The 25,606-nt window shown below is 38.2% G+C and overlaps 1 protein-coding gene across 2 annotated transcripts in view; it reads right to left on the reverse strand.

The window, feature by feature from the left end:
• adcy3a (adenylate cyclase 3a) overlaps nt 1-23,070 on the reverse strand; it is a 35,753-nt gene extending 12,683 nt beyond the window's left edge. The window contains exons 1-11 of one of the 2 annotated variants that reach the window (XM_051864897.1): nt 21,217-23,070; nt 17,399-17,548; nt 10,939-11,069; nt 10,738-10,849; nt 7,761-7,888; nt 7,444-7,602; nt 5,008-5,173; nt 4,807-4,923; nt 3,705-3,847; nt 3,144-3,305; nt 1,654-1,741 (exon numbers count right to left, since the gene is read on the reverse strand). In XM_051864897.1, coding sequence (XP_051720857.1) covers nt 1,654-1,741; nt 3,144-3,305; nt 3,705-3,847; nt 4,807-4,923; nt 5,008-5,173; nt 7,444-7,602; nt 7,761-7,888; nt 10,738-10,849; nt 10,939-11,069; nt 17,399-17,548; nt 21,217-21,891 — 2,031 coding nt within the window. In that variant the 5' untranslated portion in view covers nt 21,892-23,070. Of the gene's footprint in view, nt 1-1,653; nt 1,742-3,143; nt 3,306-3,704; nt 3,848-4,806; nt 4,927-5,007; nt 5,174-7,443; nt 7,603-7,760; nt 7,889-10,737; nt 10,850-10,938; nt 11,070-17,398; nt 17,549-21,216 lie in introns of both variants that reach the window. The other variant, XM_051864896.1, reaches the window with a different exon arrangement.
• Nucleotides 23,071-25,606: the final 2,536 nt, after the last annotated feature.

Below are 25,606 nucleotides of genomic sequence, written 5' to 3' on the forward strand. Positions count from 1 at the left end.
GGAAACTGTAAAGGGGACATATATAAACACAATAGGATGACTAAAAGTAAGTGATTTTCTGCTTCATTCTGCTTCAAATCTAGAAAAACAAAAAAATCAATTTATATGCATCTAACGGTGACCCTGTATAGCCTGTGTGGAATACCTTAGATCGGATGTGGAATGGAACACACATAATACAGATTTCATGTAACTGCACCTCAATAAACACTGGCTAAACTGACCCCACTGCAGTAACAGTGCTGCAATTTCACAGAATGTGACGTGGCGAAACACTCTAGCACATCGATGATGTGTCATATTTATTCATGAGGCTGTGTTGTCTTATCATATGAGAAATTATAAATATTCATGACAGCACATGTGCTTTCATATGACAGATGCTTCAAACTGAGAGATCATACACAGCAGTTGGCACGTCCTGATTTTGTTCCTGGGTCAACATATTTTGTTGATCCTGGAACAACATTCCTGTCTGAAAATGTAGTCCTAACCCTATCCCTAGCCGCAGAACCTGATTTCGCCAAGTACAACATGTTCCTGCATCAACGTTTTTGTTGATCCTGGAACAACATTCCATTTAATCAGATTTGAGGGACAAGTTTACAGTTTACTTCAAGTTTAGGTTTACAACCAGGGTTAGGTGCTTGTACATCAGTGGTGTTCTCCTATCATTTCCCTCTGATTTTAGGGATAACTTATGGGTAGGGTTAGGTTTAGGCAGGGCCGTAACCACCATAGGCATTGAGGGGGACAATAATTGGAAATGGCCAAACTTTGGTCCCCCCAGTGTTCAAGACATGGTTATGGCCTTGGGTTTAGGGGTACAGGAATATGATTAGGACTAAATTTTCAGACAGGAATTTTGTTTCAGGATCAACAAAATATGTCTAACTCTAACAAAATCAGGACTTGCATCCCTACCCCTAAACCTAACCCTACCCATAAGTTATCCCTAAAATCAGAGGGTAATGATAGGAGAATAAAACTGATGTAGAAGCACCTAACCCTGGTTGTAAGCCTAAACCTGACAAACTGTAAACTCAAACTGTAAACAAATCTGATTAGTTGATTGGAATGTTGTTCCAAGAGCAACAAAGATGTTGATCAAGGAACATGTTGTACTTGATAAAATCAGGTTTTGCGATTAGAGATGCATTCGTCTAAATGAGTGTTTGTTTCCATAATGTAAGAGTTTAAGAGTGTTGCATGTCTTTCCTCTTAAATAGTCCTTCTTTAAATAGTAAAGATTTTATTGTGCAAAAAACCGCAAACAAATTATAGGCTACTAGACACAGACTAAACCACTGATATTCAAATGGTGGACCCCGGCATGTTTCCATCCGGACCTCGAGGCAGAACGGTTGCACCATTTTACTGTTTCTAGTTGAAGTGAGCAGCGCAAAACAGTGGTGAGGATCACACCACCACATCACACCACATTAATGGTGCGTGTCCGCTGGCGCGGAGCAGAGAGAGTGTTTTTAATTAATTCCAATGAATTAAATCCCCCACCCCGATGTCATCGTCCATTGCGATGTTTCACTGTAAACATCATCCGATGCCAATTTGATAGACTCGCCCAACCCTACTGTCGAACAAGAAATGTTCTGTGTGTGATTGGTTGAGGGAGGTGTTAGAACAGTAACTCACCCGTGGGAAAATGGCGGCCAGCGAACAGATAGTAAGAATAAGCAGCAAGACTTCTCCTATGGCCAGAGTCACATAGTTTGCAACCAACCTGTGCAGAGCAAACATAGATAAACAGGGGAAAATGAAAAGAAAGACACGAGAACACACAGTAATACAGCAATAAACAACATTTGTTCGTTTTAATATGCCTCTGGTCATAGAGCTTTTTAGATGGATGTTGAGGCTTTTTAGATCGGGTAGAATCTGCGATCTCTGACCTAGTTTGTTTGTTGGCTTCTGTGGCTACAATACGCTGTGTTTCTTCCGCCAAATGGCAACCCGAGGTGTTCATTTCAAAGTAGAATAACTGGCAGAATTGCTTTTCAGAGAAACAAGTATGTGTAACAACTTGCATCTGCAAACATATGGTATTTTTGTGCTTTAGTACAGTAAAAAAAAAATTCATACAACATCTTTAAGGGTATAAGGGACGATTTCAGACACAGCCCTAGTCACTCATTAGCTGTCATGGTTTCTACTTAGTCCACACCTGTTCCCTGTTCTGTTGATGATCTTCACTCTGTGTATTTAAGCCCTCAGTTCATGTTCTTGTGATAAGTTATAAGTGATTTGTGTAGGGTTCGTTCGTTCCTGGTGTTTATTAAAAGTGTTATCTTGGTTCATTCTGCGTTATCTCTCTTATTAGTTTACTATAAGCAACCCCTGACAAGCACACTTATTATGATGTGTTGACTAACATACTAAATCAAATGTTAAGTTCTTGATTATAATTTTAACTGTAGTGTGTTGTTTAATATTACATTTAAAGTTAACATATTTTAAATGTGCTAAATTGCAACTTCATCATTCCAAATGTGCAATTACAAATGTATTTGATTACATGACATACAAGTTTCAATAGAAATGACATTAAAGTATATTTTAGTTTACCATAAAAGCTTGTCAGTACATTCACTTTAACCATATTTCAATAGACAATAGAAATAATTTTGAAATTACATATATAAGTCCTACTTAAGTGAGTCACAAAAGCACTCTTAAGTTCAGCTAATTACATTTAATATACATTTAAACTAAAATAATTTAATTTTAATTATAAATAATACACAGTTATGTGTCTGAAAACATTCAAGTATATAGTTTTAAAGTTAAATTATTTCCATAATAAGTACTGTTTTTAAAACTATGCTAAAGTGTACTTCTCTTTCACAAGGGTCTGCACAGATGAACAGGAATCAAATCAAAATCAGAATCTAATTGAATCAGGAAATCCGTATGATTCCCAGACATGAATGAAGGTGGATATTTCAAAGCCAGAGACAAAGGGAAACGCTAAGTAGCAACAGGACCTTATTTTTAGACCAATAAACAGATGCTATTATAGCTGTAAATAGATTATGACTGGCCTTCGTTGACCTTTGGCTGCTAAAACAGCAGGCTCGGATGAGGCCGACAGTGTTTGTGTGGTGATTTGTTAATAGTTAACTGACCAGGGGTCAATGAGGGCCTCCATGACGGCAGTGAAGACCAGCACCACACACGAGCAGCTGAAAGCGGCTCCACTCTGCTTCTCCTTCTCCACCGAGAAACGCGTTTCCAGCTCCGGATCGGTGAAGCGCAGAGACAGAGGATTAGTGTACTTCCCTTTCAGCCTGAAGTGCACAAGGAAACACACACATAGGGTGAATTCAGATTGATTGGGACACTATTCCAAGTCATCTCCATGGCAAAAAGTGTCCCAATCAGCCTGAATTCCCCCTACAGGAGTTCAACACAACCACTGTGAAAAATACATGCTCTAAATGTGCACTTGTAGTGTACTTCAAATCTTAAAAGTATATTTTTAAAACATTGTACTTGCACACAATATAATATTAATGAAATAAGTATATTTTATATACTTTTTTAAGTATATTATTTCTATAATAAGTTCTTAATCTTTTTAAAAGTATTATATGTATTTCTATTGTAAATGCCTTCCTGTAATCACAATGTTTACAGATGCTGTCCACACACACACGCACACAAATGCGCACACACACAATACATACGCTTGTACGGTCTCTCTCTCCAGCAGAGCTTCATTGAGGAGTTTATTGAGCTCCTGTTCATTCTCCTGAGCGTCGATCACTCTCTCAGCCAGATCCCGCAGACGTAACCGACGCCGCGGGTTTGGAAATGAGGGGTTCACCACCTGCGACCAAACACACACACACTCACATGAGAACATGTCTATGATGTGTGATCTGCATCTGTCACTTATACATCCAAAACCATTATCATGCCAAATACATAAAAATTCAAGAGAAACACATTTTCAGCACGACAATATTGATAAATGAAACAATGCATCCCTATAGATCCCTTCACACTAATTATGAAATGTCAGATTATGGAAATAGAGTACTGTTTAAAAGTTTGGCGTCAGTAAGATTTTTTATTAATGTTTTTGAAAGTAGTGTCTCTTGCTTTTTTTAATTTGATTAAAAAAATGAAATTTTGTAAAATATTATTTATTTTATTTATTTGTTTTGTTTTATTATTTATTTTATTTATAAATCGTATCTTATTTATTTTATTATTTATTATTTAAATATTATATTATTATACAATTTAAAAGAACAGTTTTGTATTTTTTTGTATTTGAATATATTTTAAAGTGTAATTTATTCCTGTGATCAAAGCTGAATTTTCAGCATCATTACTCCAGTCTTCAGGGTCACATGATCCTTCAGAAATCATTCTAATATGCTGATTTTCTGCTCAAGAAACATTTCTGATTATCATCAATCAAGCTGAATCGTGTGAGATGCTTCTGGGAGGGAATTAAATCAAATCATTCTGATGACAGACTTTGGCTCAGGGATTTAAGAATGACCAAAACAATATTTGAGATGCTGTGCAATGCGATTGGTCCGCTGGTTAGTGACGTCATGTGTTGCACATCGAGGAATTTATTTGGTAAATGTGTTTCCATCATAGTTTATCCGAAGTGTATCCTTATCGGATAAAACTTTCTGCCTAAATTGAGCACATACATTTTTTTATGCACAATTTTAGAATTTCCATACAGTGTTTTTATGCGATAACCCAAAAATTGCCTAAAAATAGGTGCATAAACATAGCTAGTGTGCGAGATCATCATGTTAATACCCGTGTATCCAGCTCCTCTGGATCCTCCGGTGTGGTACATGCCGTGTGGACGCTCCCATTACACTCCGTGGTGTTGATCAGTAATGGAGAATTCCCATTCGATGACGTCACCGAAAGCTTCTGGAAAAAACATTAGCGAGAGTGTGAGAATGAGAGAGACACACAGAGATGGAAAGGACACTATGAGGAAATGACACTCACTACTCCATTGATGCCATTTTTGCCCACGGGTCCCTTGGGCACCACCACCAAGTATGTTTCAATGCCCCTTTCCTTCAGGTATTCACAGCGGTCTCCTCCATTCCCTGGCTCCACATCAAACTCCCCGTGCAGACACTCCAGGGTATTCTGGGAGATGTGTACTCGCCTACCAGAAACATTTCAGTTCAAGCATAGCCTGTTTTCTGAGTCCATTAATGGCCGACATAACCAGTTGTTCTGCTGATTTCGCAATACTTGCAGACAATGTTCTGTTGAAAACTCAGGGCAAATTAACTAAAGAGTCACTAACAACTCGCAATCCGCGCTGGTATAGTGTTGAGCTGGAAGCATTGTAATTAAGTATATGAAAAATAAGTACACTTTAGCATGTGTATTTAGGGTGGGTCTCACTGTAATTGAGTTTTACTGATGATGATGATGATGGATAAGGGTCTAATAATCAGGCATATATCCAGATGTGTCTCATCCATGACTGTTCGCTCACGTGTTGTTTGCAGTATGTGGGCGTATTTCAGTTAGGGAGGAGTAAAGTTTAGTGGCCTGAACAACCAGATGCATTTACACTTGTCTGAGTCACTTCTTGCAGTGACTGATCTGCCGTCTGTCTTCACTGTGTGTCAGAGGGCATTTACACTGGATACACACATGAATGAATAGCTGTCCGATATGGCTGTACGATATATCAAAATAAAATCAAGTTCAGGCTGTGATTTAATTAAGTAAATATACACGTGTAGTTCATGATACAGTGTTTCAGAGACTCAGAATGGCCAGTGTAATCAAGTCGCTCTGGGACGCTGCGAGCTGCACGCGTGTAAATGAACGTACAGCGCTTTCACATTTATTTATTTGCTGGCAACACATCAAAATAAAAGCTTGTAAATATTTGTATTGTAATTTTTTTTTTTTTTTTTTTTTTTACAGCACAATAGGATTATTACAATATATTTCTTATTTGACTATATTCAGTAATAATCACAATGAAATCATAATAAATAAATAATTGTATTTTTTTTTTGGTGGCTTTTTTTGTTTTGTTTTGCTATATTCTTTCCTTAACAAATTCATTAATTAATTATTCTTTCCAAATAGAGCTATCTAGAGTCATCTGGTAAAACTTCCTGTATTTTTTGATATCGCAATATACAGTAGTGGCCAAAAGTGATGTCTGGCCTAGGAAAATTGACATCTTTACCCTTTATTCAAATATTATTAAAAATTTGTTGACAATTTTATAAGTGTATTGTGTAGTTGTGCTTGGAGTCAATTGTTTTATTTGTGAAACATGGCAAATTGTGGCGACATCATTTTTGGCCAGGCTGTCACACAAAGAAATTATGAACACAGGCAAAAACAAGAGAGAACCAACCAAATATTAAAGGGAAAGTTCACCCAAAACTGAACATTTTTACCTCATTTCCACCTACTGGTATGGTACAGTACAGTTCAGTACGGTACTCAATTTTTGCCATTTCCATTGTCAGACGTTGTGAATGGTACCCTAATTCCGAACTGTAAAATACCACTTTTTAGGGACCCTTCCGTTGGGGTACCTAGCACAGTAGTCTGGTACTAAAGGGTGAAACTAGACTCGCTGCAGAACGTTGATTGGTTGACAGAGAATCGTCACTTGTGCGTGCTACAAGGGAAATGTCAACAGAAGAGGCACCATTTATAAACAAAGTTGAAACACAATGTTGTTTCTTCTTGTGACAAACAGCCACATGCCGAGAAGCAAGAACAAGATGTGCTGTATGTCCTCCATTGTTGTTTACTGTCGCTTTCTGAGAGAATGCGTGAGAATGACGTTGATCGCTACTTTCTGGCATACACCTATCAAGTAAGGGTACTGTTGGTGGCGGAAACGCAAGCCGGATCAAGAGTTTACCGTCCTGAATCGTATTGAACTGTACTGTACTGTACTGTACCGCTCAGTGGAAACGAGGCATTAGTCATCATTTACTCACCCTCATGTTGTTCCAAACCTTTCTTTCTTCTTTTGTGTTCAACAGAACAAAAAACTCATACAGGTTTGGGACAACATGAGGATTAGTAAATGATGACAACATTTTCATTTTTGGGTGAACTACCCCTTTAATAACTGATTATGTTGTAGTCAATGTATGCTTTTTTCCTGTGAGCTTTTTGTTGTTTTGTTCTTCCCTCGTATTTAAAATATATTCCTCATATTTTGATGGTTTCATTTAACTTTTGATGGTTTAATCACTTTATATCGGCCACTACTGTATATCGCAGAAAAACAAATTATTGCAATTTCATTTTTTTCCCCGATATCGTGCAGCCCTACTGTCTGATCAGTAAAAATGTATGAAATGGCCAAATCTAGTTAATTGACCCTAGCATTCTGAACCAAACAAAAGAAGCTTTAGCACTGGTGAAGGTGTGGGTCTTTACCCTGGTATTCCTCCTGCCTCCATCTTATTGGCCACCGTCACGTCAGTAGACCACACATCATACTGCCAGCGCTTCTGTCCGAGCACCCCACCCAAGACTGTTCCAGAATGCACCCCGACACGCATGTCCACATCGGTCTGCGTCTTCTCTCGAACATATCTGAAGTCCAGATGAATGTGTCAAACCTTGTCATATTCAAGCACGCCCAACTTAAGCTATTTATAAATAATTGTTATGAACCAGTCACTAATTTCCATGAACAATCCATGTGACAGTTCATGAACAGTTCAGGAATTAAATGATTATGCATCACTTACGAAATTGCCTCAACCATAGCCAAGCCCATCATGATGGAGCAGGCCGCATGGTCATCACGGTAATCTGGAAGGCCACAAATACAGTAATAGCAGTCGCCGAGAATCTTGATCCTCAACTGGTGGTATTTCTGACAAGGAAAGAAAGTAAAGCACCTTTAGATTTCTGCAAGGTTTACTGGTCAAAAAAATATCAGCCAATAGCCAATAAAGCATCAATAGAGTGCAACAGTGTATGTCCACTTTTTCAGCTGCCTTGGTTCAGGGAGTATTTTTCATTTTCTTAATAGAGACTATTGTCTAATTGTTCCTGCTGTTTCCTGTGATTAGCTCCCTAGCTTCCTAGGTCATGAATCCATATATTTGTGTACATGAAGTCAGGCACTGGTAAGGACAGTAAAGACCCTGGCTCACTTGCTTGTTACATACAGTATACGTGCAACAGAACTTCCGTTAAGGGACCACAGTGAGCATCAATGCTCCCTGGTTTTCACGGTGCATTGTGGGACTTTTGAAAGAGTGAAAGTTTGAACTAGGGAGTACTGAACTAGGGAACTGATTGAGGTGCACCCACTGTTTCTATTACTTGACTCTAGACTCTGGAATCACTTGACTTTGGCAGTTTGATACATGCTCCGAATCACTGGTTCGAAACAAATGAATCGCAAAGGTTTTCAAAGCTTCATGAAGCATGTTTCGAAAGCACCCATCGCTATTGTCTTATGTGCATTTGTTTTAGTCCTGTTTCTCCTGTGTTTGGAATATCCTGTTTTCTGCCTGCCTTCTACTTTTGTTGTTTTGTTTAAATAAACATGTCTACTGCACTTGGATCCAACGCTTCTTCGTTTCTAAAACAGCCACGTGACAGAACACCAGACTAGATGGATCCAGCAGTAAGATTAATCCAGCTCCGTCAAGGCACACATACACTTAAGGACCACACTAGAGACTTCTTGGACATTGCTTATCTGACTGACCTCCCGGACTTTGCCCTCATTGATTTCTACTGCAATGGACTAAATGACCATTTTCAATCAACACTTCTCCGTATTGGTCCTCAAGGGTTGCTGTGCGAGTTCTTGGATTTCGTTCTTCAGTTAAAAGGTTCCCCTCTTCACTGTGGGGAAGGTGGAGGAGGACCCTTCCCCTAAACGGGGCTTGCCCCACCATGGGTTTCCAAATCCGGGGGTCCCAAGTCTGGTGGTACCGAGTCCGGTGGTCTCAGTGCTTTCAAGCCCTATGGTCCCAAGTTTGATGGTCCCAAAGGTCTTGCCGCCATCGGCTGTGCTTCCATGTGTTTGGGATGCACACAGTTCCCCTGCTCCTCCCAAGGCGTCAGCGACGGCTACATCTCCTCCAGAAGCCACTGCGTCTCCTCCTGAAATCTCTGCCTGTCCTGTCACGGCTAAGGAGGCCATCTCTGATCCTGCTGCCTGTCTTGTCACGTCCACGGAGGCCATCTTGGAACTCTCTGTGCTCTCTGTCACGGCCAAGGAGGCTGTCTCTGAACCCTTTGTCTGCCCTGTCATGGCAAAGGAGGCTGTTTCTGAAACCTCTGCCTTCCCTGTGATGGCCAAGGAGGCTGTCTATGAACATGGTCTTCAGTTCCTCCTGCTCTGGTGGTAACCCACTCTACATTGGTAATCTCCTGCTCCACTGTTGTGGTCTTCAGGTTCTCCTGCTCTGCCTTGGTGGTCTTTAGATCCGCCTGCTCTGCCCTGGTAGTCTTTAGCTCTGTCTGCTTTGCCGTAGTGGCCACCTTCTCTGGCTTCCTATTCTGCCTGCACCACCCTGGTGCGCCACTCTACCTGCTCCACCCTGGTACCCTGCTCTGCCTGCATCGCCTTGGTTACCAGGCCTACTTCCTCTTCAGGGGCGTGGCCCTCCATCAATCCCCCTGGTCCACCTCCGCTCCACCACCCTCCTGCTACATGTTTGTGGAGCATCTGGAATCCGCTCCATGGTTACAATTCCTGTCTTGTTTTCCGCTGTCTCATGTTTAAGGACTCTTATTTTGAAGTCTATTCTTGTTCCTATTGTTCCTGTTGTTTGTCTTCCTGTGATTAGTTCCCATTTTCTTTGTTTCTATCACTCCCTTGATTGTTTCCATAGTTACCATAGCTACTCATTACCTACACCTGTTCCTTGTGCCAGTCTTGTTAGCTTGTGTATTTATACCCCAGTGTTTCTCTTCTTGTGATGTCCTCTATGGATGTTACATGTGCTTTTGATTTAGTCCTGTTTCTCTCGTGTCTGAAATATCCTGTTTTCAGCCTGGATTTACTTTTAATAAGGCTGCATTTATTTGATCAAAAATACAGTAAAAACTGTAAAATTGTCAAATATTATTACAATTTAAAATAACTGTTTTCTGTTGTAATTATTTCACAAATGTAATTTATTCCTGTGATCAAAGCTGAATTTTCCGCATCATTACTCCAGTCTTCAGTGTCACATGATCCTTCAGAAATCATTCTAATATGATTTGATGCTCAAGAAACATTTCTGATTATTATCAATGTTGAAAACAGTTGTGCTGCTTCATAATTTTCTGGAAACCGTGATCATTTTTAAAAATATTTTCTTGGATGTATAGAAAGTTCAAAAGAACATAATTTATTTGAAACAGAAATGCTTTGTAAATTATAAATGTCTTAACTGTCACTTTTGCTCAATTGAATGTCCTTGCAAAATAAAAGAAATTAAATAAAAAAAAATCTTACTAACTCCACACTTGACTAGACTGTGTCATTCATAATGTTTTATGTCTTCAGGATTTATTTTGGCTTTAAACATTTGTTTTAGACAAAATTAAAATCAGCTTCTCTATGGAGAAAATGAATGTGATTTTTGCTTTAAACTCTACTGTTGCACTCTATATGAATAGCTTAAAATCATTAGACAACAAAAACAATTTAATCTTGTAAACGTAACTAAATGTGTATTGAAAAATGCATGCACACAGATAACAGTAACTCACAGCTGCTAGTTTGTCGAAACGGGCAAACAATTCGTTAAGCAACTTAACCAATTCCTGCGCACTACAGGACGAGGACAGCTGTGTGAAGCCCACGATGTCTGCGAACAGAATACTGCAACAGAAGTACAGTAAAAGGCTCCTTTTAGAAACAATCTGCATAAAGCTTTGCCCTCATTTACTGAAACACTGCAACAAACTCACCTGACATTCTCATGCCGATACATGTACATTGTGTTGAACTGCTGCATCTCTTTCTGACTGGCTTCTTTCTTCATGTCCTGAAGCATCTCGTCTGCAATGTGCTTGGGCAAGATGGACAGCAGGAGACGCTCCTGTATGAGGAAGAACAACGACTGATTATAAGAACATAACTGTCTTGTGTATTTGTCACTGTAAATGTGCATCAGCAGATCGGATAGATGTATTCACACAAGTTCTGCACATAAACCACCGTTGCATGTTTGTTTACTAAATACTCATTTGTTAATGGTTTCATTTACCAATACAAAATTATACTACTCGCAGCTCTGTTTAACAAATTTTATTAACCTAAAAAAAAAACAAAAAACAAAAAAAACAAAATTGCTTCTAAAGGTACAATGTCCCAGGCCTTTTTAAGATATATTTTTAAAGAAATTAAAACTTTTATTCAACAAGGACACATTAAATTGATAAAAAACGACAAATACATTTGTTACATAATGTTACAAATTAATTTAAAATAAATGCTGTTCTTTTAAACTTTCTGTTAATCAAAGAATCCTGATAAAAATGTATCACCGTTTCCACAAAAATATGAAGAAGCACAACTGTTTTTAACATTGATAATAAAAGAAATGGTTCTTGAGAAGCAAATCGTCTTTGGGTTATGTATGTAACCCCGGTTCCCCAAGAAGAGAACGAGACACTGTGTCAGTTGCTGATGCTATGGGGACGCGTCCCGCAGAACCCAGTATCTGAAGCATGTGTGAATTCATGCCAATCTTGTTGGCCGACGGCAGTCCAATAATGTCACATTGAGCGCCTGAGTGTACAAAAGGGTGTCTGCATTAAAGGGATAGTTGACCCTAAAATTAAAATTGTCCCATGATTTACTCACCCTCAAGCCATCCAAGATGAATATGACTATCTTCTTTCAGCCAAACACAATTGTAGATATATTTAAAAATATCCTTAGTCCAAGGTTTATAATGTTTGTGAATGGGGGGCCGTGTTCATAATGACCAGTGATTTGTTTTGCTCTATCCTCTGCACCTCCGTGTTCGTCATTACGTTGTGCGTCATACTCTTCCGCCACAAATCGATTTGCACATTCTGCGTACGGTTGTTCACCAGAAGCTAGTTATTTGAATTTTGAAGTTTTAAAAATGGATATTTTTCTTACAAAAACGCATCGCTTCCATACGGACCCCCACGGAGTCGTATAGATTACTTTTTTTATGGCTGGATGCATTATATTTGGCTTCAAAACACGGCCCCCCCATTCCCAACCATTATAAACCTTGGAGGACTAAGGATATTTTTAAATATATCTCCGACTGTGTTCGTCTGAAAGAAGATAGTCATATACACCTAGGATGGTTTGAGGGAGAGAAAATCATTGGAAAATTTTCATTTTTTGGTGAACTATCCCTTTAAATGTCATCAGATTTGAATTGTCTGAAGGAAGATGGCAACGCGACACAGCGTCTTGTTTTCTTTCTCAGGGAACCAGGGTTACATATGTAACCCTAAGACGTTCCCTTTTGAGGGAACTCGACGCTACTGTCAGTTGCTGATGCTATGGGACTTTAATACCCACTACACCATGCATGCCTGCTTGTGTGCTGTGAAGGTCACCAAGTACAAATGTATCAGGCTTCAGCACGGAAAGATTTGATGGGCCTGACCCAGAGTAAACTATATGCCTCAGCAATAGAGATCGTTATATCGAGATATCACGATATAAAAATGTGTTGATGTAAACGATGTGAGTTGCCCAAAAATGTAAATTCTATCATCATGTACTCACCCTCATATCATTTCAAACCTAAGATTTCGTTCAACTTCCAAACACAAACGAAGATATTTTTATGAAACCCGAGAGATTTCTGTGCCTCCATTCAAAGTCCATTCCTCTAAAACTTCCAAAAAATGTCATAAAGCCATCATAAAAATAATCAATCGAGTGGTCTAATCCAAAACCAAGTCTTCTGAAGAGACACAATGGCTTTATGATGAACGGATTTACAATGACGCACATACATGTACATGGACATTCAAATGCTATCGTGATGCACGAAAACAACATGAGACTGAGTAAATGCAGAATTAAAATTTTTGGATGTACTAACTTAACGAGTACTGCGTGACACAAAAATTAAAGTTTACAGAGTTTCAGTAACACATTACTACATTAAACTACTCTATAATGTAAAATAATGCAATGGGGGAATATTTGTGGGTCCTGATAATAATAAAATAATAGTATTATTGTAAGAATAATAAAGTAATAATAATAATAAAACTTTTTGTGTCATGATCGTGACACCCCTAGAAGCATATGAGTGTATCGTTACACCCCTAGTCGGCAACCAATTAGGTGCATCCTGTGACACCACAGCCTTACTCCCGAGAAGGCTCAGTGTTATAGGCGCCAGGAGAAGGTCCTGATGCCTCCAAGCTCAACCGTTTCCTAAACGGGTACTCCTGAATTAGACCAGTCCAAGCACAGCTACAGGACAGCCCGGAGTCCCTACGAGCAGAGCTACCAGAGAAGACCACAGACATAGCTAAGTCCTTAACACTACGTTTAGCAGCCGAACCAGGCGACAGATGAATTATGGATTCACTCACAGCAACTCCACATACAGTATAAACCTACTAGGGATGCTCCGATCAGGATTTTTGCAGCCGATACCAATCCCGATCATTCAAGCTTTACGTATCTGCAACAATGGCAATTCGTGAACAACAATAATACTAAGCAGAGCTGAATGTACAATGTAGCCTTTTGTTATGCGTGCTCAAAGAACACTGTAAACAGTGGAAATTCATTCATGTTTATTTGTAAACATTCTGAAGCAAGACATTTGTAATCTTTGTATGTTTCAGTTTTACAGAAAAAGAGAAAGAAGTGGAAAGAACAGTAAAAACCCTCAACTTTACTCCTGCATCTGACCTTTTCTGACTCCTGTTAGCTATTTGTCAGTTTTGCGTAGATGAAACACGCATCTGAGACAGAATATCATGCGTCGGGTCAAAGTTCACTCTTCTGCCGGAACTCTACTCGCATACGGAAGCCAGTGATTCTAGTTTATAAAGTTGTATATATGGATATTTTTCTTATAAAAACGCATCGCTTCGCTTCAGAAGGCCTTTATTAAAGGGTTAGTTCACCCAAAAATGAAAATTCTGTCATTAATTACTCACCCTCATGCTGTTTTACACCCGTAAGACCTTCGTTAATCTTTGAAATGCAAATTGAGATATTTTTGTTTAAATCCGATGGCTCCGTAAGGCCTACATAGGGAGCAATGACATTTCCTCTCTCAAGATCCATAAAGGTACTAAAAACATATTTAAATCAGTTCATGTGCGTACAGTGGTTCAATATTAATATTATAAAGTGACGAGAATATTTTTGGTGCGGCAAAAAAAAAAAAAAAAAAAAACGAATTATTTAGTGATGGCCGATTTCAAAACACTGCTTCAGGAAGCTTCGGAGCATAATGAATCAGCGTGTCGAATCCGCAGTTCGGAGCGCCAAAGTCACGTGATTTCAGCAGTTTGGCGGTTTGACACGCGACCCGAATCATGATTCGACACGCTGATTCATTTCGCTCTGAATCTTTCTGAAGCAGTGTTTTAAAATCGGCCATCACTAAATAAGTCGTTATTTTGGTTTTTTTGGCGCACCAAAAATATTCTCGTCGCTTTATAAGATTAATATTGAACCACTGTACTCACATGAACTGATTTAAATATGTTTTTAGTACATTAATGGATCTTGAGAGAGGAAATGTCATTGCTGCCTATGTAGGCCTCACTGGAGCCATCGGATTTAAACAAAAATATCTCAATTTGTGTTCCGAAGATCAACGAAGGTCTTACGGGTGTAAAAGGCACGAGGGTGTAATTAATGACAGAATTTTCATTTTTGGGTGAACTAACCCTTTAACCCCCTGGAGCAGTATGGATTACTTTTATGATGGATGGATGTGCTTTTTTGGGCTTCAAAATCTCGGGTACCATTCACTCCCATTATAAAGCTTGGAAGAGCCAGGATATTTTTAAACATATCTCCAATTGTGTTTGGCTGAAAGAAGAAATGGGATGGGATGCATTTTTGAGTGAACTATCCCTTATAATCCCTAATAAACCTGCTGCAGCCCGTGTCATTAACGTTAATCAAAGAACAAAAGCAAAAGTAAAATCACTTACTGATCTTGACTGAATAACTTTTGTAACTTTAATAAGGATTCATCTATGTTTTATTTATAAAAAGAAAACTATCAGTATTATTTTACATTTGATTTCAATTTCTGAACTTTGTTTTTATTTGTGCTATTGCTTATTTGTTGTTATTGTATTACTGACTGTATTCTTCTCTTTAATCATGTTTTGAAATTTATATTTATTAGTTAGTTGTTCTTTAGGCTGCTGTTTTTTGTTCATGGTTTTCATCTGCAACAGAATGTTTTGCAAAAAGACGCAGAATAAATACGTTTGATATCTAAATGTTTGACTTCATTTTAAAAAAAAAAAAAATACCATATTGGAATCAAAACTTGGAATCAATAAGCAGAAGTGGAATCACTAAAATTCATACGACATCCAACCCTATAACAGACAGACTAAAAGCAACAAAGCCTTATTATGATTGCTTCAAAAATAGCAACAAACCTACATATACACACAAAGAAAAAGGAAATGCAGATGAAACTTGAGGGGGAAAAACACACACACAAATATAAGGAAATGTTTTGTTCAAATATGTTCCTTAACCAGGAACTGATACACCAGATGGCAACCTGTTAACATGTCCACTCACAGTAGGGTATTTCAGTCCCAAACATATTCCACAACTGATCCCAATGAGCGGCTTTGCTTTGACTCCAGTCAACCCCGAGGCACTGACGTGATACGACTCTGACACGACAAGCAGGACAACGCAGAGCCCTTTAGCGCGCACACACCCACACACTGCCGCTTCTCCTCCAACACATTCTACCACTCCTACACACACACACACACACACACACTCACACATGAATAGAGGAGGCAGCTGACAACATATCAGGTCAGTATATTCACCCGAGAGTGTGACAATAAAAGAAGATAAAGGTTGGAAAGGATCAAGAGGAGGGAGTCGCTAGTGTGATTACAGCTGACATCGTCTCAGGAGGTTGGTCGCCATGGTAACCCTGCTGTAGCCGGATGCTCCTTGATTGGCTGGCAGACCCCGTCTCCCAGCAGCCCCTGCTTCTCCATTAGTATTCAGGGAGTTTCTCCTCATATGCTTCTTATCGGCCTGTTTTGCACTCTCTCACTCTCTCTCTCACACACACACCCCTATTTTCCTTCTCAACTTTCCACTAATAGGAACTGTTTGCTCTGTAATGATGAACTGACTGCTGAATCTGTACACACAAACATGAAGCAATTTTCTGTCCACACAAAAGCTGAAAATCCTGTATGACATCACACAATTGCAGCTATATCAGATGCTTAAAGTGTTAGTTCACCCAATTACCAATTACTCACCCTCATGTTGTTCCACACCTGTAAGACCTTCATTCATCTTCAGAACACAAATTAAGATATTTTTGATGAAATCCGAGAGGTTTTTATCCCCAATAGAAAGCAACATAATTACCACATTCAATGTCCAGAAAATTAGTAAAAACATCGTTAAAATAGTCAATGTGACTGCAGTGGTTCAACCTTAATGTTATGAAGCGACGAGAATACTTTTTGTGCACAAAAAAATAAATAAAAAAATAACGACTTCGTAGAGGATAAAAAACCTCTTGGATTTCATCAAAAACATCTTATCTTGTGTTCTGAAGATGAAAGAAGGTCTTACGGGTGTGGAACGACATATAATGGCAGAAATTTCATTTTTGGGTGAACTAACCCTTTAATATACAGTTTTGTAGGGTGGGATTTTAGGCCAATGAGATTTCACTGTGGGCGGGGCTACATTGTATGACATCACAGAAAAACAAACCAGGTGATCAACAAAAGCAAGTTAGTTATTTTTATATAAAATTACGAAAATATTTTTTTTTTCATTGGTGCACAGTAAAGGTCTGTTCATAAAATTATTATGATTGTTCAGTGAAAATCAAGTAGGCTAATTTAAATAGCAATCCGTGCAATCAGGAATTTCACGTGAAGGCAAAAGTTTTTCGCAACAGGTTCAAGTTTGTCATGCAAAGAAGCTTAAAACGTCACAACACTATTGATAAATTACCCTTTACCCTGTGAAATTTCATCAAAATTTTGCTAATGTGACTGAATCTTAAGACCAGGTATAGGGCTGCATGATTAATCGAAATAAGTTTTATAAGCAAATAAGCAAAACAGGAAATGCTGCATAGTTCATCAGATGAGCATCTCGAGCTCAGCATAAAAAAATTCACAGGCTCATCTTGGTTTTCTCTCTTGTTTTTCTCACCTGCTGCTGACTTTGCTCCTCCAGGTTCAGCTTCACCTCCAGCGACTGCCGGGCCTCTAGAAAGGCCTTGCGGTGTTTGCGGTCGGCCATGTAATACGACATGACGCCCACTGTGATGGCACATAAGTAGATCACAATGTTGGCCAGCAGCTGCAAGACAGAACAGCACAATCATGTCACGCATCCACAGTGTTCTTACACAACCCTTCTTGACTTAGCGTCTAAGCTGTATTATATATATATATATATATGTATATGTATATATATATATATAAGCCGTAAGTTTGGAATGTACAATGTAATTTATTCCTGTGATCAAAGCTAAATTTTCAGCATCATTACTCCAGTCTTCAGTGTCACATGATCCTTCAGAAATCATTCTAATATGATGATTTGATGATCAAGAAACTATCAATGTTGAAAACAGATGTGTTGCTTCAGAGTTTTAATTATTCCAAATACTGACCGCCAGTGTATATAATTTAGAAAATATAAATAATTGATGATAACAATTAAAAAGTGACTGAAATTATTGTCATGAAGTAAGCAAATTAAAAAAAATGCTGTAATTTTTTTAAATCATCAAAAACTACCATGATGTATAAATACTTTAAAATGTATAATAATATACTTTTTTCACATTACAGTAATAAGAATTTGCAAAAAAACAAAAAAAACATGATGTCCTAAATGATTTCTGAACATAGTGAAAAGACCCAAACATGTTCTTGATCAGTTTCGTGAGATTCACCCAACTACAGAAGGACCTGCACTGCACAATAATGCCTCTATGAACAGTTGATCTTCAGGTTCTTGCTCTGTAATGTATTCTAATAAACTGCTTTCTGTGTTATGTCTCTCGGGGCTGCAGTTTGTACCAAATACAGTCTTGCTGAGTAAGAAGAGCGAAGCACCTCGGCTGGACACCCACCTGCCGGCCCTTCTGGCCCCTTCTACCATCTTATGACTGCAGTGCCACAAACAGGCACCATGACAGCACGCTTATACATACAGCAGCAAATATCAAGTTTCTATTTATGATGCATCACCTGAATCTGATGAAAGTATGCCCAGTCATATTTCATCCCAAAATCAAAAGAAAAAATATAAAATTTACATTATACTATATCAAAAATCGAAGACCAGATTTTTGGCTTTGTAACATTATTTTCATGACAATTAAGCACATAAATTTATGGCAGTAAAACAAAAGCTACCATAATGTTTAAATGCTTTACAATTGAAATAATATATTAGAATAAAAAGAAGTCCAGTATTTTTCTTCAGCTAACTAAACGTATCTAAACTTAATATCTACTTCATCTCTAGGTCGCAGGTTTAATGTTAAAAATAAAAGGTCCAAAAAGGGATTTTCGCAGCCATAAAACAACCATATTTGGTTCCTTAAAGAACCTTTCAGTGAACAGTTCTAAGAAGAACCATTTTTTTTAGTGTGAAGAACTTTTTAATAATCTTTAGTGCAATAGAAAGATTCCATGGATGTTCCAAGGTTCTTCGTGGAAACATCGATGCCAATAAAGAACCTTTATTTTGAGAGATCCGGCACAATTGTGACATGATTTATAAAGTAAAAATTCTGAATCTTTAATCCAATCTGCCTGAAAACGTTTCTTCGCTTATCATATGATCAATATATTTTAGTAAACAAAATGTAACACATTTCAAATTGTATTGTAGGTACCATTTCTGACAGCTAAATAATTAGTACCATAAAAAGACAAAAAAATATTTATCTAGTAATTAGTATTATGTTATGCATTAAATCCAATTATTTGATTAAATCCGTTTTAACTAACAATGAATGATACTTCTAAAGCATTTATTAATTTTAGTTAATGTTAATTTCAACATTTACAAACACATTATTAAAATCAAAAGTTGTGTATGTTAATATTATTTAATGGACCTAAACTAACAGAAACTAGAAATGAGAAGTATTTTTCATTAACCGACTTTAACAAAGATGAATAAATTCTGTAACAAATGCTCTTTATTTGTCAATATTATGTATTAGTTATATTATATTAACATTAACTTGTGGGACCTTATCCCATCTATAAACATTTGCAAGTAGATTTTTAACTCGCAGAGAAATCTACCTGACAATGTTTGTTAGAACCAGTTAGAAATATTAAGGTTAACAATTTACAATAAGGTTACGAGATATAAATGCATGTTTGTTTGATAAATACTGTTGTCACTGAGACTTTCACTCTGTCAGGTTTTAGCACCAGTTGAATCAGACTTTGATCAGAATCCTCAGAAGGAGCTGTGCGATGAGATGATATGGGCTTTTCATTTACACTCTTAAAAATAAAGGTTCCCAAAGGAGGTTTCACAATGATGCCATAGAAGAACCGTTTTTGGTTCCCCAAAGAATGAACATTTCTTAAAAGAACCATGTTTTTCTTAGTGTGAAGAACATTTCAAAAATCTAAAGAACCTTTTTTTTTGTGGAATGAAAAGATTCCATGGATATGAAAGGTTCTTTATGGAACCAGTGATCCCAAGAAAATCTATTTTTGAGAGGGTAGAAGAACAATTTTGGGTCCCACACTGAACCTTTCAGTGAACATTTCTTAAAAGGAAAAATTCCATGGATGTTAAAGTCCCCCTGTAGTCAATAATTGTATCCCTTAAAACTCATCTTTGATCACCAAAATGACATATTAAAAATCTCCAGGCCTTAAAATAGCTTGAATGTAACTCTACACCTTTGCCTCATTTAATATACACTGTTCTATGAATATACAAATTAGCCCCGCCTCCACTCGCTCGCACCAGTTTAGAGATCCACTCGTTGACAATCATGTTGATGTGATTGGTTACAAGGTAGTTTGTGACGTCAGAAACACCAGCGATTTCAAACCAGTTTTCGAGTCTTTTTTTCACTGCAGTTTTAAGGAGAAAATACTCAGCAATGGTGTTGACTTCTAAATTTGCACATGGTTTGTCTTAAAGCGCATTAAAAAACACCACACAGATATATAAACATCATTAAAAACTTGATTTTCACCACAGGGGGTCTTTAAAGGTTCTTCATGGAACCACTGATCCCAAGAAAATCTATTTTTAAGAGTGTAGAAGAACAATTTTGGGTCCCACAATGAACCTTTCAGTAAACATTTCTTAAAAGGAGAAATTCCATGGATGGTGTCGATGCCAATAAAGAAACTATTCAGTGGTTATTTAGAGACTTTGTGGACTTCACACTAAGAAAAAGAAAATGGTCCTTTTAAGCACTGTTCACTGAAAGGTCCTTTGGGGGGAAAAAATGATTCTTCTATGGCATCACTGTGAAAACCTCCTTTTGAAAGAGAGTATAAAGAACATTTTGTGGAATGGAAAGATTCCACGGATGATAAAGGTTCTTCATGGAACCAGTGATCCCAAGAAAATTTATTATTGAGAGCAATTTTGGGTCCCACAAAGAACCTTTCAGTGAACATTTCTTAAAAGGAAAAATTCCATGGATGGTGTCGATGCCAACAAAGAAACTTTATTTAGTGTAGTGGAAAAAGGTTATTTAGAGACTTTGTGGACAAAAAAACAGTTATTTTAAGCACTGTTCACTGAAAGGTTCTTTGGGGAACAAAATGGTTCTTCTATGGCATCACTGTGAAAACCTCCTTTTGAAAGAGAGTATAAAGTATCTTTTGTGGAATGGAAAAATTCCATGGATGTGAAAGGTTCTTCATGGAACCATCGATGCCAATAAAGAACCTTTAATTTCAAGAGAGTTTATGATCATTCAAATCTCTCAAATCATCTTGCTCCTCGCCATCATTTTTTCTCACCTGTCTTCCAAGAGCCGCCCCCTGAATGTCCTCTTGCTGCTGCTGGGCAATAGTGACGCCCAGGACCAGGGTGTGGACGCCGCAGGACACGGCCGTGATCAGCACTATAGGGGTCAGCCGCAGCGGCAGAGTCAAAAAGAAGGAAAAGCTAAAAAAGGCCTGCCAGCCCACCGTGTCGCTGGGCTGATGGAAGCGGGCAAAGTTCAGTCCTAGGTAACAGAAGATCTGGGCCGCTATGAGCACCCATAAGGCATAGGGCACCAGGCGGCGCGTCACACGGTCGGGGAGCAGGCCGTACCGGCACAGAAAGTACAAGAGCACGTCTGCCACCAGTCCCACGGACGCCACGACCACAGACGCCAGCTTATCGCTGGTATAAAGCACAGTGCACATCACAATGATGTAGCAGTCAAAGAGGGCCGCGAACACCACCAGCACCAGCAGGGTCTCGTGCCGCTGCCGGCGGAAATAGGTCTGGTAGAGGTTCTCCAGAGATTCTGGCGCAAAGGTCAGACGCATAAACCGCGGCAGACACAGGCAGCAGCCAGAACTGCGCACTGTCACCTCGTGGGTGCGTCCCACCGCCTGCCCGGGGTCAGAGGGCAGGGTGACCGAACAGTCAGCCGAATACTCCGCAGAATACTCTGGCTCGGAAAAGGCCCGGTTCCGAGGCATTCTGGGCTTTGGATTGTAAAAGATGCTATGAAAACTATTACTCCTTGTGGGTTTCAACGCAGCAGACGCTCCGAAAACATTGCGCTTGGTCGCTTGAAAGCCTGGAAACGTGTCGGGCAATGTCCAATCCTGAGATCAGATCCGAAGTCACCACCTGATTGTCATGGCTCGCATGTTTAGACTCTGAATCAGATCTTGCATGCATGTTCGTGGCACTGGCGCCCGCCAGCGCACTTCTCGAACAAATGCCCCCAGCTACACGCCTTTGTTTTTTTTCTGATGTCTGCAAAGACAAGCCTCAGCAAGTTGACATGAAGGCGACAAAAAGGACTGCGAAGCTGTTTACACATCCATGAGCCTCTCTGTTTCCAATCCAGGATCCAGTCTCGGTGTCCACCTGAGGGTTTCCATGGTGAATCCTTGCATGGATGAAGAACATCAGGAAGGAAGCGATACGACCATTGAACGAGATGTTTCGCCCCAGATCAGCATGACACCCTGTGATAAGGAAAATAAAAAGCGAATGGCTGCTTAAATAGACAAAACAGATGTGATCGTGATCGGAGAGCGTATCTTGGCCTGATACAGTCTGTTATAATGCATTTCTCTTCCTGTGCATACAGGATTCACGCAGGAAATACATGTTGCGCTCCCGCGCCGTACGAAATATGGAAATGCATTTTACAATACGCCGCTGCTGTCTTATGTTATGCTAAGAAATGGTACATATCCTGACATTTTCATAAGTGAAATCACCACAAGACGTGCAAAGCAGGATTTTCGCGGAGGTTCAGTGATGAAAACGTGGATTTATCTTGCAGAGCTGCCTTTATCCGTAACATATTCACATAACATAACACAGTCCGATCTGTGGCTCCTTCGAAGATGTACAGTGTGGCAAAGATCAATCTCAAAATCACCAGTAAAACGCATGAAAATCACCGTATGGTTGATTCGAAGGCTTTTTCCACCAAAAGTCATCAATAATCACGCGACTTCCCGTTTCATGGATGAAAACAGAAGATATTTGGCACAGCCTTCAGTTCTCCTGCCTCGATAGACCAGACCTGGCTGTAGACAACCCCGACTTTTCATTGAGTCTGTGTATATATACGGAGACATTCAGTCCTCCTCACTTTCTAAATGCAAGCGAACATGATGTCCGATTCGCAGAGGAATTGATTCTCAAAAGCTTTGAGAATCGGTTCATATGAATCAATAATAAGAACATATTAATGATTCAAATGAACCGATTCTCAAAGCTTTTGTGAATCATTCGAATGGAGAAAGTTATATGAGTTAAGCTTATGTAGCGCCAAACATCTAGAATTCGTAATCGAAAACACAGTGTCAAATAACAGAATTTAGCAAAATATTATTTTCCCTACATCAATTTAAGGAAGGAAAAGAAGGCATGTTGAAAGCAGAATCTGTGAAATCTTATGGGAAACATAGTTATAAACAGCATAATATTTATTATGCCTCTACTAAATAAAGAAATAAAGACACTTTTGGGAACACTTTTATTTCTCATCCATAAAATAGGCTACTTTATCCAAAGATCCCTTATATGAAGTCATATGGGTCTCTTTCCTTCTAAGATTTGGTACATGCTTATTTTTTCCCCCTTTCCTTGCAGCCCCCTTAAAATGTCTGAATATTATGCTTTTGTTTATTGTACTGAATATGCTTTTGTTTCTTTTATACACATGAACCTATTTAAGCATACACAAAATGATAGATACACGCGATTTAATTACATATAATGTGTGTATATTTTCATATGCATATTATTATTCCCTACTTGAGTTTGTAAATTGATATTGTTCAATTAAAAAAAAAAAAAAACTTTTCAGCGATGACTCGATTGAATCGATTCTCTAATTCGAACCTTAAAAGTGAACCGATTCGCTGAAATGAATCAGACTTCTCAACGCCACAAACGAAAATTACGAATCGTACTATGGCGGCGGCTTGCTATAATAATATTTATTTGATTGTGCTGACGTATCTTTGTAAGTGTCCAATCACGCATCCTGTTTAATATTCATGAGCGTAACCTTCTCTGTAGTAGGATTGGTATATTGGCGTCCCTGTCGCCCCCTCCTTTTCACACCCCCTTCCGTGGGCACGGTTTGTGGAGCAAGGACACGGGCCAGTCCATGTCAACAGCTACAAATATTCAGCCCATCTCATTACAAACCCTATAGCGAATTTCTTTGAATCTATAGCCTAATGCAACAAAATGTTTAGGGCTTTTTACATTAAGGCTATTCTTTACAAAACTGTAAACTCTCGAACAAAGCTTTATTTGCATGAAAGAATAAGAATATATTGCTAAAGATTCAAATGTACAACACATGTAGGCTACATGTTTTAGGTTCTAGAGCCTGGACGTGTTGGAGTCATATTTAGATATGTTTAGCATGTGCAGGATGATGATGCATCAGCCAATGTGTTACTATAGGAAATAAATAGAAACATTTGCTAATTTAGTTGCACAAAATGTCAAATATTAAAAGAGGGGTAAGTTGTCCCCCCTACCTGGGGTAAGAAGCCCCCCCTGGCTAATCTTTTACAGAATGTAAAATGACTTTTGATATAATCCTTATTAATATTTATATATTTTTAAAGTGTAATCAATGTAAAATACTAAACAAACTACTGTATTTAAAATTTATTTTGACAATTTAGTTGATAATAATTGAATAACCGATTTATTTTATGACGTATATACAGGCATGTGAATATTTACTTATTTGTTTGCCCATATTTAATAGAAGATATGTCATAATAGAAATAATATGAATGCAAATGTAATGGTTTCACTCAATTAGATTTTAATGAAAGCAAAGATGTCTGAAATGTACATCATGGAAGTACTGAATAATAACCCCATTAATTAATTATAATAAGTATTAAATTTAAAAATAATAACACTAGTAACAACATGCCACTTGGGCCAGCTTACCCCAACCCTATCATCATGATACTATTATAGTATTTTTATTATTTTGAATGGGTTTTATTGCTGTATTTTCCTTTTTCATTTAGTTATTGTAATTTTTGTATTTTTTTTAGTTTTTTTTTTAAATATGTCTTTTTATTAATTTTATTTCAGTTTTAGTTTGAAATATTTTAGTGATCAACTAGCTAAAATAAGTTAAATTTTTTTAATATACTTTATTTCGGGTTGGCGTTTATTTTCAAGTAACAAAAATTATTTTATGGTTTTGGTTTTAGTTAACTAAATCAAGCCTGGTTGGAGTGAGATGATATGAAGTAACATAAAGTCACATAATAATATTTTTAAATATATAAATACCCAGATCTCTGTTTGTATATCTGTGAGCCAATATTTCGCAGTCAAGCAGGGCCATGCATGTTCAAGAAGGGTTGATTTAACTTTTATCAATAGCATTACATAAAACGACATGTTTTCGCTACTGTTAAAACCGACTGTGACGCCGGATGCCTGTGCTGCTGACATCACCTCGGGGTCGTATTGATTATTCCACTGAAACTCAGTATTGAACAAGTAATCAATAGTCAGACAGCTGACCTTTATAAAGCATAGAACACATCAACACCACATGACAAACACATCACATCAGCGCACACTACTCAAGCATGAATGTGACATCACATTATCACCCACCAAACCTTTTCTGTGAATATCCTGAAAGTCACTCCATAGGCTGACTGTGCTGTGCGG

This window comes from Ctenopharyngodon idella, chromosome 16 (assembly GCF_019924925.1).
Source record: "Ctenopharyngodon idella isolate HZGC_01 chromosome 16, HZGC01, whole genome shotgun sequence".
Classification (NCBI taxonomy): domain Eukaryota; kingdom Metazoa; phylum Chordata; class Actinopteri; order Cypriniformes; family Xenocyprididae; genus Ctenopharyngodon; species Ctenopharyngodon idella.